General features: G+C 53.9%; 1 protein-coding gene across 1 annotated transcript; it reads left to right on the forward strand.

Annotated features, from left to right (window-relative positions):
* Positions 1 to 7,424: 7,424 nt before the first annotated feature.
* On the forward strand, positions 7,425 to 13,222 carry MATN4 (matrilin 4). The gene is made up of 10 exons (XM_010722314.3): positions 7,425 to 7,666; positions 8,673 to 9,242; positions 10,045 to 10,167; positions 10,369 to 10,491; positions 10,778 to 10,900; positions 10,992 to 11,114; positions 11,632 to 12,045; positions 12,212 to 12,364; positions 12,688 to 12,792; positions 13,029 to 13,222. Exons 1-10 carry the CDS (start codon positions 7,594 to 7,596, stop codon positions 13,085 to 13,087), a joined length of 1,866 nt encoding a protein of 621 aa, XP_010720616.1. The 5' UTR covers positions 7,425 to 7,593; the 3' UTR covers positions 13,088 to 13,222.
* The last annotated feature ends 6 nt before the right edge of the window (positions 13,223 to 13,228 follow it).

Raw genomic sequence — 13,228 nt, forward strand, 5'->3', positions numbered from 1 at the left:
GCGAGCCCCGAGCTCCTGGGGGGGGCGTTTGGATCGGAATGGAGGGTTGGGGTGCCGGGTGCCCCCTTGGAATGAGCGGAAAGCAAAGGGAGAATGGGGAGAGGATAACCCTTCGGCACGGGGTTATCCCCAAGTCAAGATCCCTGAGCTCTGCTGCCTGTGGTTCGATGCAGCGCTCACTGATCCACCTGAGCACACGGCACTGGGGAGTGGGTGCTGCTGTAAGCCCTGCCCTGCCGTCGGGGCAGCACCTCTCGCCCTCTGCCTGCCCTGCTCACCGCTGCCCAGCTTTCGGGCAGGTTCTCGCTTATACAAGCGAGGATCTCCTTTAGCAGAGAGTAGTAAGCTCTCGTACACCTGGGCAAAGCACGCTGCGCACCAGAAGAGCAAAATCCTGCCAAAAGATAAGCTTAAAAATGGGGCTGAATTTAGTTCTGCCCCATTTCATGGGATGCTGGGTCTGTGCACAGCCTGAGTGTGTCTGCATACTCATGAATGTGCTCGCACAAGCGATCACCCACCTTTGCCTTATAACTCCAACTGTTTCACAGGGAAAAAAATAGCCCAGGGCGTATTTGCTACGAGCAATTACATGGGAAAACTTGTTTGGAAAAGCAGAGTATTCTGCACTGGCATGCAGCTGTCCAAGTAGGTAATGCAGTGTGATGGCATGTGCTCTGCTGGGGGTTTTCCCCTCGTTCTGCTGCAGAATAAGGGGTGCAGAGCTCCCAGATTGCCCTGCAGGCAGGACCTGGTGTGGGTGAGAGGAAGGAAGGAGGGCTCTGCCACTTGAAAGGAATCCGCCACTTCTTGTGGGACTGGTGGAGGGGGGAGTGGGCTCCAAGACAGGAGCCCATTCACAGCGCTGCCTCTTCTACGTAAGCTTGCAGGATTTTTGCCTCCATCAAGCCCAGACTGCATACAGAATTACTCTGAGGTCCTCCCTGTGGGACCCTTTGTAGTATCTCTTGATAGCAACAACAAAAATCTTCCTTATCTGTTGTTTTCCTGAGAACAGGAGTCATCGGTTGCAGGCAGCCAGCTTGGAGGCTCTCAGTAACAAGTAGAAAGCGTATTCCACAAGCAGATTCTTGCCATCTGTTTAGGGAATATCATTAGATTGGCATCCAATCCAGGCAGAAAGCCTGTGTGTGGGGAGAAATCTGCTCTCAGATCTCAGCCCTGCTATTTGCCACCAGGACTTGGCAAAGCAAAGAGCAGAGTTAACTCTTGGGATAAATCCGGCCTCATCTGAAAGACGAATTCCCATCTGGAAGGCGTGTGAGAGTCCTTCGGGTTTGTAGTAAAATGGCACTTTCCATCAAAGCAGACAGAGCTCTGCTGCGTCCAACAGGAGAAAGCTGTTGTTCATTTCTGTGGGAGTTTAACTTCTTTTTTCCTCTTAAAGCATTAACTAAACGTTGTGAGATTACTGCAAGTTGGGCTTGGGATTTACTACTGTTGGTGATGGTAGGCACCAGAAGATGCAGCCGTGTTGGCTGCCTGATGTAGGCAGTCTGCAATCACGGGACGTGTGTGCTCTGCGCACTCACAGCATAGCATTTCCCTCGAGGTTGGCATTAGGGGTTAAAGGTTTTCAAGAGAAGCCTTTGTTTGAGCATTTTAAAAGTTTCCAATAGGGGCCCCTTTGTCCGCCTTCCGAGCGGCGTGCCTGCCTGGTTCAGAACTCAGCACTCATAAAATACCATTTATAAATGCTGGATGAATGGGGTTGAAACATAAAGAGAGGCAGCAATAAGCACACACGAGCTACAGACGGGCCCTACAATCACTGCATAAACCTGGGAAATCACAACAAAAATGATTGAGTGGCACTCATAAAGAAATGTATAAAAATCAGCTGCAGAAAGAGTCCCCTTTGTGCCACATATCCCATGGGCTCCTCCAGCCCTGCTGCAGGCTGAGTGGCTCCTGTGGCCGGTCAGTACCTCCTGCCTTCTTATTTCCTCACTTTGGGTCCAAACAGAAGCAAATTGATCACCAAAGCACAGCCCCCACTACCATAAGAGCTCCACTGAGCAAGCGTTGTCCCTCTGTCAGTATTTGCAGCACAGACGTGGCTTTAGGCATCGAGTAACATTGCTAGCAGTTGGGTTTCTGTTCCCTCCCCTGCCCAGGCTGAATGTGAGGGTTTGACTTCCCGCTTTGCAAGTCCTTGGTTGCATGCATGAATCCATCATGTACTCATTCCCCCTGGTGCACAACTCCATAGGGATCTGCTGTGGTCCCCTGCAGAGAGGTGGCAGTGCCTCAGTTCCTCCCCAGGCATTGAGCATTCCCATCTCTGGGCTGCATCCTTCTGTTTCACCAGCTGATTGCCACCCCTTAGTAACAGGATCCTGATCTACACTCTGCAGACCCATAGGAATCCATGGCCCGTACCCATAGGAATCAGTAGGAGCCGGTCAGCTGGGTTAGCCACTCTGCAGGAGTCTGCCTTTCCCTTGCTCTCTGTACATCACTACCCTGATGGGACAGTTGCCTCAGCAGAGAGCTGGGACAAATCCATGGGGGCTGGTAGCTGTGAAGTTATATGGAAGGGTTTTCCCATGCTATCTTTGGGATTGCCAACATGAAGAGTATCTAGACAAACACTTCAACCACATTGCTTGCTCTTCTGTCTTGAGGAGGACTGTGCAGTCTCTGCCTGCAGCAGCCAAGCACTGCTCATTTTCTGCTATTTCAATTAAACGCTTAGCAGGATGGGTAGGATAAAGGGGAGAGGCACATGAGTAGCATTCTGGCACATTGCCTTATGCCAACACATTGAGTCACGTCTCCAGAGCGAGAAATCTGATATAAAGATTTAGAGAAGGAGGTCAGGCAGTGGATCTGTGATTGTGGGGCTGAAATAGCAGTGGTTGTCTGTGCCCTGGGAGCTCACAGAGGTCAGCTGGGGATAGGGGTTCCTGCAGCTGCAGGAGGTACATACTCTCCTGGAAACTATCCGTCTCATTGCTTAAAGATGTTGGTTTTTTGCTTTAGCAGCTCAGCACAAACACCACACCAGTCCGTGAGCTGCTCCAGGACACTTCTTTTTCCTTTGTGGTCGAACACGCATATTTCTGGGGAAAATATGCACTCTAACACCTTCCTCCCAGATTGAGGATTTGGGCTATGGGTTGCTGCCTCAGCTTCTGGATGGCCCGGACCTCCCCTTCTCCAAGGCCTGAGGCTCAATCCAGCTGCCCTCCAGGGACTCATTAGCAGATGAGCACCTGATTTTGAAAGAGAATCTGCAAGGTGGATGTTTCCTCAATGACCATTCTTCATTAACATCAAAAAGTATTCCGAGGTCCATCCAGATTTGCTCAAAACAGCAGGCAGGAGCAGGACTGGGTGACCACCTGGTGTTGTCCTCTTAGCCAGATCTTTAACACGTGTGAGGCCACGTTTAGTTTGCAGGTACATACAAGCTGATGGGGAAGCTGCCAACTGCTACGTGCCTCATAGAATAGGAACTGACCTTTTCAGGGAAGTCTGTCCAGCATCCAGAAAGTCTTTCCTGTTACTGAACTCCTGCTGGGGTTGAAGCCACGATGTGCTGAGTACAGCCTTGTCTTTCAAACAACGTGTCCTTCCAGGTGGCACTTGGCCCAGAGGAGCTGCCACAGCACTGTAACCAGAGAGTGCTGCGATGTCCTGGAAAGAGCCTGCTCTTGTTCTCCCACACGTTTGGGAAGAACCAAGGATATGCCGGTCCTTATGGAGGGGAAAAAGCATTTTATCCTCTCTTGTTTGCAGACTAGAAATTCACACTGTTTCTCTGGTCTCAATATGCCAGGTGCTCCCATGCTCTGAATGCTGCAAAGGTCTCCTTCCTTGAGGGCTTTGCAGCACCGGAGGAGGGTGTAAGCAATGCTGGGGTGAGTGCAAGACCATTGCTGCAGACTGGTCCCCAGGGGCTATTGGTCAGTAATTCAGGGCATAGGCAGCCACAGGCTGGGGGCAGGTATGGAGCCCAGCATCCCTCAGGCTGCACCTGGTTGGTCTGTGGCACACAGGGAGCAACACAGCTGGCTTTGGATTTGACTCTGTGCCTCAGTTTCCCATGCTGGGATATAAGGGGAATTGCTGTGCAGGTTCTATGCTCTAGAAGAACACAGGTGTTTCAAAGAAGGGAGCTGGGAAATATAATTCTGCTTTGAAATTGGGCTTCTTTCCAGCCCCAAGGAAGAGAAACCAACCTTTGGGCAGCCCTCCAGCATAGTATGGATGCAGCTCCAGGGCCAGCCTGGGCCTCAGCCATCCACACCGCATGAGGGCCTCGCAAACATACACACAACATGCCAGGGCTCAGTGGGGTTTGCACAGCACAACCTGACTGACATCAGGAGGTGTCTCCAGGTTGATGCAAGCTATCATTGCTTCCTTGCCTTTCATGTCTGGGGCAGTGCATGCTTCTCTTTGCTTTCCCTGTCCCATCTGCACTTTTTGGGCAGTTCTTTAGGGCATGAACCCAGAGACAGATACACATGGCTATCTATGGCTGCATCCTCCAGCTCCCGCTGGCTTTGTGGTGCTGTCCTGAGCATATTCTAGGTTCTCTTTGGTGCTTTATAGACCAACAGCCTCAAAGCACAGCAATGACAGCATAGTAGCAAAGTCCTAGGCTGGAGCAAGCAAGATTATGCTCAAATGAGGCAGCCATGGACACAGAAACAAAGGAAAGAATCTGCTTACCCTTAGAAGGCCTCAGGTACACAGGGATTTCCAGCAAGATACCCTTACCTCCATGCCACCCCTTAAATGAGATCTGGGAAGGGGTGGATCCTAGCTCCAGCCCTTCTGGTCATTCAGGTATATTACATACACCTGAGCTCCCCTGGGGTTGGCCCTGCCTTCCCACCAGGTGCTCCATCACAGGTTCAAGCTGTGACTTAGCATTTCTGCTACGCAGCCAGACAGGATTTGATTTATGCCCTATAAAGCTGCCTTGCTGGGTCTCTGTTAATGGGCATGGAATGAAGCAGAGTACACAAAGAGTCCCATGAGTGGTGGGGATATTGCATCCAGTGCTGCCATCATCCAAAAATCCCAGCACAGACATAGGTGCTGCTATCTGACAGCTCACACAGCATCGGCGCCGTGCACCACTGCCATTCTGCTCATCTTCAGTGTGATTTGTGCCTCAGACCCAGCTAAAGCCCAGAACCATGGGGTCTCCCATGGACAGGATTTCCCCCGAGCTATGAGGTGCTGCCCTCTCTCGAACCATTCACCTCCACTTTCTCCACCAGCTTCATCCCCCCTGCAAACCATCTGAGAAAGCCCCGATCCCAGAGGCGGGAGGACACAAATCTATAGATCTCTGCTCCCTGTCTGCCCGAGGCGGGATGCGCCCAGGTCCGACCTGCACGGATGAATCAGAAGGGGAATATTCCGAGCATTTCTGTGAACCTGCGGCCAGCAGAGCGCTGCCAAGGAGGCCAGGCTGAAACCCGAGGCGGCTGTTTTTTTCCCGGAGGCTCAGCACTTGGCAGGAGTGCAGTGCAGTGGTGGCGGGGGGTGGGGGAGCACCCTGGGGCTGCCTTACCTGCCTGCCTCTGGGGGTCCATCCCTGGTTCTCCTCGTCCCACAGCAGGAGGGGGGCCGAGAGGAGGCTGGGCTCATTGCCAGCCTTTACATGCAGCTCATCCCTTTGTCACCCCATCTCCTTCTGCAAGGCAGAACGGCAGGCTGACTTTCTCCTTGCGTTGCTTTGAAAAATGAGGAAACGCTGCGGGGTGTCGCGCTGTAGCAGTGCTTATTCCCTCCCACCCCCCCAGGCCTTTTCTCCTTTATAGCCCTGTGTTATCTCAAGGTCCCCGTGCTGTTTGCCTTGCCTCACAGCACCTGCCTGCCAGCCGTGTGCTTCCCACCCACCTCCCTCTTTGCTTCCCATCAGCCTTGCTGCTGGGCGCCGCATTGAAGCAGGGTTGCCCCACAACGCCCTGTTGCTGCTGGGTGCATGGCAGTGCCATCGTGCCGTGCTTCTCCCACAGCCCCTCTGGCCACAGGGAGTGTGAAGGCTTCATCCAACACTCAGATGCTGTTAAAAATAGAATCGGTTGTGGACTGGTTTTCTCCTCCTTGGTTCCTGGCCCAGGAGCTCATTCTTCCCTCTGCGCTGGCTTTGAAGCACTCTGGATGCTGTGAGACATGGCTGGGTGCCAGCCTGCCATTGCAGGGAGAGCAATCTGCTGAAATGCTATAGGTGGCACAACTGACCCCAAAACATATAGTGCTTGGGGAGTGCTGTCTTCTAAAAAAATAAAAGAAAAAAGCACATGTTGGACTAAAAAGATTCTGCTAGATAAGTGGTGAAAGCCAGCCAAGCTGGGAGGGGGCTTTGGCTTCACCTGGGTGCTGTCTGTGGGGCACAGAGTTCGACCGAGTTGAAGTTCTTGCAGGTCTTGCACAGTAATACCGAAATTCTGAATCCTCTTGTAGCCCTTTTTTATCCTTCCAACTTCTTCAATATTTTTCAGGTGTGAACACCAGAGAGTACGTTAGGACACAGCTGTGCAACCTATTATCAGCATCCCCGCTGTCAGAAACATCAGGTTCAGGGCTGTGCATAATCGCTCAGCAATTAAGTGGAAACCCTGGTGATGAATTACAACTGAGACCTCACGGGGCTAAACAAATAGCAGCCAATAACTAGTGATAAAACAAATTTCCAGTGTGCTTTTTGAAAAAGCCCCACCCCCGTGCCTGCTCCCTGTCTCTGGGGGAAGCGGCTCTATTTGTGGTATTCCCTGTTCCCATTGGGTTTCCCGCTGGCTTTCCCACTGGGGATGGGGCTCCTGGGTCCCCCACTGATCCAGGGTATCCTGCCAGTGCCCAAGCAGTGCCTTTGCTCTCATTGCTGCCATTGTTTGGCAGCCTGCAGCATTTGCCGTATCTTTCAGTGCGCTCTGACCTGGGCTGGCACCTAACCCTAACCCAGAAGCCAAGGCAAGAAATGGGCAGGTGGGGAGGCAAGCACAAGTGGAGGTTTCGGATAGCTGGTCAAAATCTCCATCCCTCAGTTATCCCACCCCAAATGCACCATCTTTCACCCAGGTCCCTGCAAACAGATCTGCACAGGCACTGTCACCACCTGTGCACGTGGAGGTTTTTGCTTTCTGTTTTCCCAAAAGCAATCTACATTCGTGGATCTTTTAGGAGAAAATGGCCTTTTCCAGTGGCTCTGAGACACTTCTGAGTGGGTTTTTGCCTCTGCTGGCATTTTGGGGCATCTGTTCCCAGCACAGAGCTCCCCTCGTCCGCTGGCTACGCAGCGAGCCCTTGGCGGAACATCCCAGCCGCATGGTTTGCAAGTGAAAATAAGGCTTGTCCGGTGGCCAGCTCCACCCAGAGCAGAAAATCAGAGCTTTTCACTTGGCAGATTGTCGCTGCTGTAATGAAATGTAGCTGTGCTGAAGAGTCCCTGCGCAGTGAGCCTGCGGACGGGGCTGGCAGAGCTGCCGCCGCTGTCTGGGTATGTTGGCGGTGCCCGGGCACCCACTGAGTGCCATCAGGGGCTGAGCACTGACAGCACATCTCCTCCTCCTGTAGTGAGTGCCCAGCTCTGCTCCCACAGCAACGATGAAGCTCCTGCCGCTCGCTGCGTTCCTCCTGCTCGTCCTGACGGCGCTGGAAGCCAGACCGAAGCCTGCAGGTGAGCTGTGGTAGCTGGGAATTGCCTGGAGCAGAGAGGAGTGAGTGTGTCAGGGCAGTGAGACCCCCTCGGAGGAAGGCTTGGTGAGACACCGTGCTCACTGGGGCATCCCCGGGAGAATGCAGCGTTCCACCTGCAGCATGAAGGCAGGAATGTGGTGGGGGACAAAGCAAACCTGGGGCCAGCAGCCTCCGTCCTCCCTGGGCAGAGGTGGCCAAATCAGTTTCAGTTTCAAAAGCAGCACCACAGAGAGAGAGAGGAGCCCAGGATGTCTCAGGGACCTCTGGGCACGGGGGAGCAGCAGAGCTGACAGCCCTGGGCTGGGCATCGTCCCAATGGGACGCACAGTATTTGCTCACAATTACGGCCAAATTCTCCCAGGCTCAGCTACTCACTAGCCAAGCCAAATATGTTCATTGGCTTTTCGCTTGCTAAACACTCTCGGTTTGCACTGGAAGTTGCACCCATGTATCCAAGAGAGGCTCTTTGGCTCAATGCTCTCAATGTGCATGCCTGTAGCAGAGCTTTTCACTGTCTTATTCTTTACTCTTAAAAAAAAAAAAAAAGAAAAAAAAAAGAGAGAAGTTCTGTGTTTGGGCAGGAACTGGCAAAGTGCAGTAAAAACCAGAAACTGTGGGAGGCTGGCGCTGCAGGAGGAACAGAATAATTGCTGCAGAGGTGAAAACACCATTGCCTAAACTTGTATCTAAGCCTTGTCAGGATAGATCCAGACAGAGAGAGGTGTTTCTGCAGGATCAGGGCAGCAGAAGCACTTGGGGACGAGGAGACGCTGCCATTCCCCATGGGGATGGTGTCACGGCATGTGTCCTTTCCTGTTGTCTCAAGTCCCACTCTAGCAGGCACACACCATAGGTTTATTTGGCAGTGAGAACGTGCTGGGCTGCCCACATCTCCCTTTCCATCCCCTATAAGGATCCAGCCAAATGAGATGCCTCAGATTCTTGCAGACAACCACGAGGCTAATCCATCTCCTTGCCCTTCACAGCCCTGAAGTGCAGGACGGGTCCCCTGGACATTGTCTTTGTGATCGACAGCTCCCGCAGCGTGCGTCCCTTTGAGTTTGAGACCATGCGGCGCTTCATGATCGACATCATCGGCAACCTGGACGTGGGCCCCAACGCCACGCGGGTGGGGGTGATCCAGTACTCCAGCCAGGTGCAGAACATCTTCTCCCTCAAGACCTTCTTCACGCGGGCAGAGATGGAGAGAGCCATCAACAGCATCGTGCCGCTGGCCCAGGGCACCATGACGGGGTTGGCCATCCAGTACGCCATGAACGTGGCCTTCACCGTGCAGGAGGGCGCACGCCCACCCCACAAGAAAATCCCCCGCATCGCCATCATCGTGACGGATGGACGGCCCCAGGACCGCGTCTCTGAGGTGGCCGCCCATGCACGGAACGCCGGCATTGAGATCTACGCCGTGGGCATCCAGCGGGCTGACATGAACTCACTGCGGGCCATGGCCTCACCGCCACTGGAGGAGCACGTCTTCCTGGTGGAGTCCTTCGAGCTGATCCAGCAGTTTGGGAAGCAGTTCCAGGACAAGCTGTGCGGTGGGTGAGAGCCACAGCTGTGGCCTTCTTGCCTGCTCCTTGCCAGGCTGGAAGGTTGCATTGTGCAGCCTCATCCAGCAGCCGTCCCCTGGGACACCTTTCCTGTGCTGCAGTGGGATTAAAAGCTTTAAAAGTATTGCAGGCACATTCTTGTCTTCATCCGTTTCTGGTAGCTCTGCGGCGAGCCAGGACGTAATGACAGTGATGGCTAGGATCAGCTAGGAAGAAATGTGGAACTGATTTCCCCAGGTATCTGGGGATAGGTGATGCCCATGCAGCCCCATCTGCATTTTGACATGGCTTTAGTAGTGGCTGGGAATAGGGAGGCTGCTTGTGCCTTGGCCTGCGTTATGAGCAGAGCTAACCAGGAATAGGCATGGGGGTGAGGGTGTGCTCTGCAGCACCATGTCTCTGCTGGCAGCACATTGCCCATTGCCTCCTGGCTCCAGTGCCCATGTCCCAGCCAGATCGGCAGGCTCCTGCTCATAGGGATGTGCAGATATAGCTGCCTGGGCTTCTTTACACTGATGAACAGCATGTTCCAGCTGAGCTCAACACATTTAGCTCCAGCTATCAACACTTAATTAATATTGAGCATTGATTTAGTACTCAGGTAGACCTGAAAGCTGAGGCCATTCAGAACCCTGTGCAGAATGTGGAGGTGCCTGTGTCCGTGTGCTGGCAGTCAGTCCTATGGGTCTCTGTCACGGAGTTAACTAGATCAGTGTCTAACAGTCTCTCTATAGGGCAGTGTGGCAGAGAGCACCTTGGGGGCTGCTCTGATGCCCTCTCTGCCTTCCAGGGGTGGACATGTGCATGGAACAGGACCACGGATGCCAGCACAGCTGTGTGAGCACCCCCAGCTCTTTCTACTGTGAATGCCACCCTGGCTACCAGCTCAACGTGGATGGAAAGACCTGTTCCCGTAAAAACCCTTTTTAACTCTATCTCTAACATTGCATGTCTCTTGGAGGGAAGAGCAGGAAGAGCCCCAGTGAGGCCAGCAGCAGCCAGGTGCTCCTGCTGCAGGGAGGGCAGGGTGGTGTCAGCTGCACTCTGGGACTTTCCTTTCCTGTCTCTCGTGGGGCACCAAGGCAGAGGGGTGACAGCATCTGCTTCCCTGCAGCCATCGATGCGTGTGCTGACGGCAGGCATGGCTGTGAGCACCACTGCATCAGCACCCGAGGGACATACTCATGCCGCTGCCGCGCCGGGTATCATCTCAACCAGGACAAGAGGAGCTGCACAAGTAAGGTCCTCTCCCTCCCCGCTCCTTCCCTTCGTTCTTCCATTGCTCCTTGCTCAGAAGAGTCTCTCAGTCCCTCACTGGGCCTCCTTTCAGGTTGGATATTAGGAAAAAATTCTTCTCAGAAAGAGCGGTGAGGTGTTGGCACAGGTTTTCAAGAAAAAGAGAAATGTGGCACTGAGGGACATGGTCCAGAGCAGTCAGACAGGGGCTGATGGTTGGGTTAGCTGATCTCAGTGGTCTTTCATCCTTAATGATTCTGTGATTCTCTGATTCCTTCCCTCCCCAGTGATCGATTACTGCAGCTTCGGCAACCACAGCTGCCAGCACGACTGTGTGAGCATCCCTGCCGGGCATCGCTGCCGCTGCCGCGATGGCTTCATGCTTCAGCACGACGGCAAGTCCTGCCGCGGTGAGTCCAGCACAGGGCTGCAGGAGGCAGCTGCCATGGCTGTGTCCCCATCTGCATGGTGGTAACCATCTCTCCATGCCTTGTGTCCCAGCCATTGACCTCTGCAATGGGGTGGATCACGGCTGCGAGTTCAAATGTGTGAGCAGTGAAGGTTCGTTCCATTGCGTGTGCCCCGAGGGCCAGCAGCTCCATGCTGATGGGAAGACGTGCAACAGTGAGTACTGGGCTTCACCTATGAGGGCTCACCTAAAACTAGCCCACTGTGAGGGGATCTGTGTGGGTGGATAAGGCTTGTGTCCTCAGAGGAAGAGCCAACAGGGTTTTGGGAAAAGGTTGAGGACACTGCAGGTGGCTGTGCTGCCATTCAACAAGACCTGGGCAGGTTGGTGAGTTGGGTGGGCAGGAACATGATGAGGTGTAGCAAGAGCAAGTGTAGGGTCCTGCATCTGGGGAGGAATAACTGCACACATCAGTACAGGTTAGAGGCAGGCCTGCTGCAAAGGAGCTGTGAGGAGAAGGCCCTGGATGTCCTGGTGGCCTACAGGATGGCTGTGAGCCACAAATGTGCCCTTCTGGCCAAGAAGGCTAATGGTACCCTGAGATGCATTGAAATGAGCGCAGCCAGCAGGATGAGGGAGGCGATCCCAGGAGTGCCCTGGGATGCCTCCAGGCCTCAGCCCAGTCCATGTGGGATCCTGCACATCCCCTCTCACCATCCCGTATCCCTGCAGAGTGTGGGGCCGGACACGTCGACCTAGTGATGGTGATCGATGGCTCCAAGAGTGTCCGGCCCCAGAACTTCGAGCTGGTGAAGCAGTTTGTGAACCGCATTGTGGATCTACTGGAAGTGTCCCCTGATGGCACACGTGTGGGGCTGGTGCAGTACTCCAGCCGTGTCCGCACTGAGTTCCCCCTCAACAAGTACCACAGTGCAGAGGAGATCAAGGAGGCGGTGATGAAGATGGAGTACATGGAGAAGGGCACCATGACAGGCTTGGCCCTCAAGCACATGGTAGAGCACAGCTTCTCTGAACTAGAAGGGGCCAGGCCACTCTCCCACAACGTGCCCAGGATCGGGCTCGTCTTCACGGATGGACGCTCCCAGGATGACATCTCAGAGTGGGCACAAAGAGCTAAAGAGTCAGGTGAGAGCTTCTGGCATCCAAGGATGGTTCCTTGGCTGGTTGGCTCCTGGGAGGTGGGTTTTTGCTGCACCAATCCCTGCCTTGCTCAGTCTTATTTGCTCCAGACTCAGGATTGCTTGATGCTGGGCAGCTGGCACAGTGCTGAGGATCCATCCTTGCCCTGCAGGTATCGTCATGTTCGCTGTGGGTGTCGGCAAGGCAGTGGAAGAGGAACTGAGAGCCATCGCCTCTGAGCCGGTGGAGCAGCACTTCTCCTACTCAGCAGACTTCACCACCATGACCAACCTTGTGGAGAACTTCAAGCTGAACATCTGCCCAGGTGGGTGTCCCAGCCAGCAGCCTGCCTCTGCCCACAGAGCCCGTCAGCCCGTGGCACATCCATTGGGATGATGCTGGTAGGGACAGTCAGAGGCACCGACCTGAGCTGGGCGCTTCCCCAGGGCCAAGGTAGCTAGTATAACCCCCCACCGATCCCATCCGTCTGTTGTAAATAGTGAAGTGGGGCTCAGGGAGGGATTTGGAAGGGAAGCTGGAGATGGGGTTAATGCAAAAGGATTGCAAGGATAAGGGGGTTGTGTCAGGGAGGATGTGAGCAGGGCCTGCTGTATGTGCCCTGAGCATCCCCAAATCCCTCCAACACAGAGGAGGGCAGAGGGGAGACGGAGATCCGCAGCCCATGTGAGTGCGAGGCGCTGGTGCAGTTCCAGACAAACACCGTGGCCATCCTGCAGAGCTTGACTGAGAGAAATATCCTTTGACTGCTGCATGGGCTCACTGGGGGGAAAAGGGACGGGGCTGCATCCAAATCCAAGCTGGGGGAGGCACGGGGGCCAGCATCAAGGATGGGCTCCATTCTGGGAGCTCAGTCCCTTCTGAGTACTTCAAGGTGAGGGGCTGGCAGGTGCAGGTAAGGCTCACTTTGTGCTTGCTTTGGGCACGTCTCTCGCTCTTTGCTCAGCTCACAGTTTTCTTAGCACGCACACTTGCTCAGATGACAGCCAGACTGGAAGCCCTGGAGAAGCAGATTGCCCTTAAGAAGTGATCCTTGCAGCAGGTCACAGGGCTCAGAGGGGACCTACAGTAGCTACGTGGCATTGTTATTGATAGATTATGTAAAGCATCGTTGCTTGTTCTTGTATCACAAAATCCCAAGGGGATGTGGAGTGTATTAAAAACAAAAAAT

This window comes from Meleagris gallopavo, chromosome 22, assembly GCF_000146605.3.
Source record: "Meleagris gallopavo isolate NT-WF06-2002-E0010 breed Aviagen turkey brand Nicholas breeding stock chromosome 22, Turkey_5.1, whole genome shotgun sequence".
Taxonomy (NCBI): Eukaryota; Metazoa; Chordata; class Aves; order Galliformes; family Phasianidae; genus Meleagris; species Meleagris gallopavo.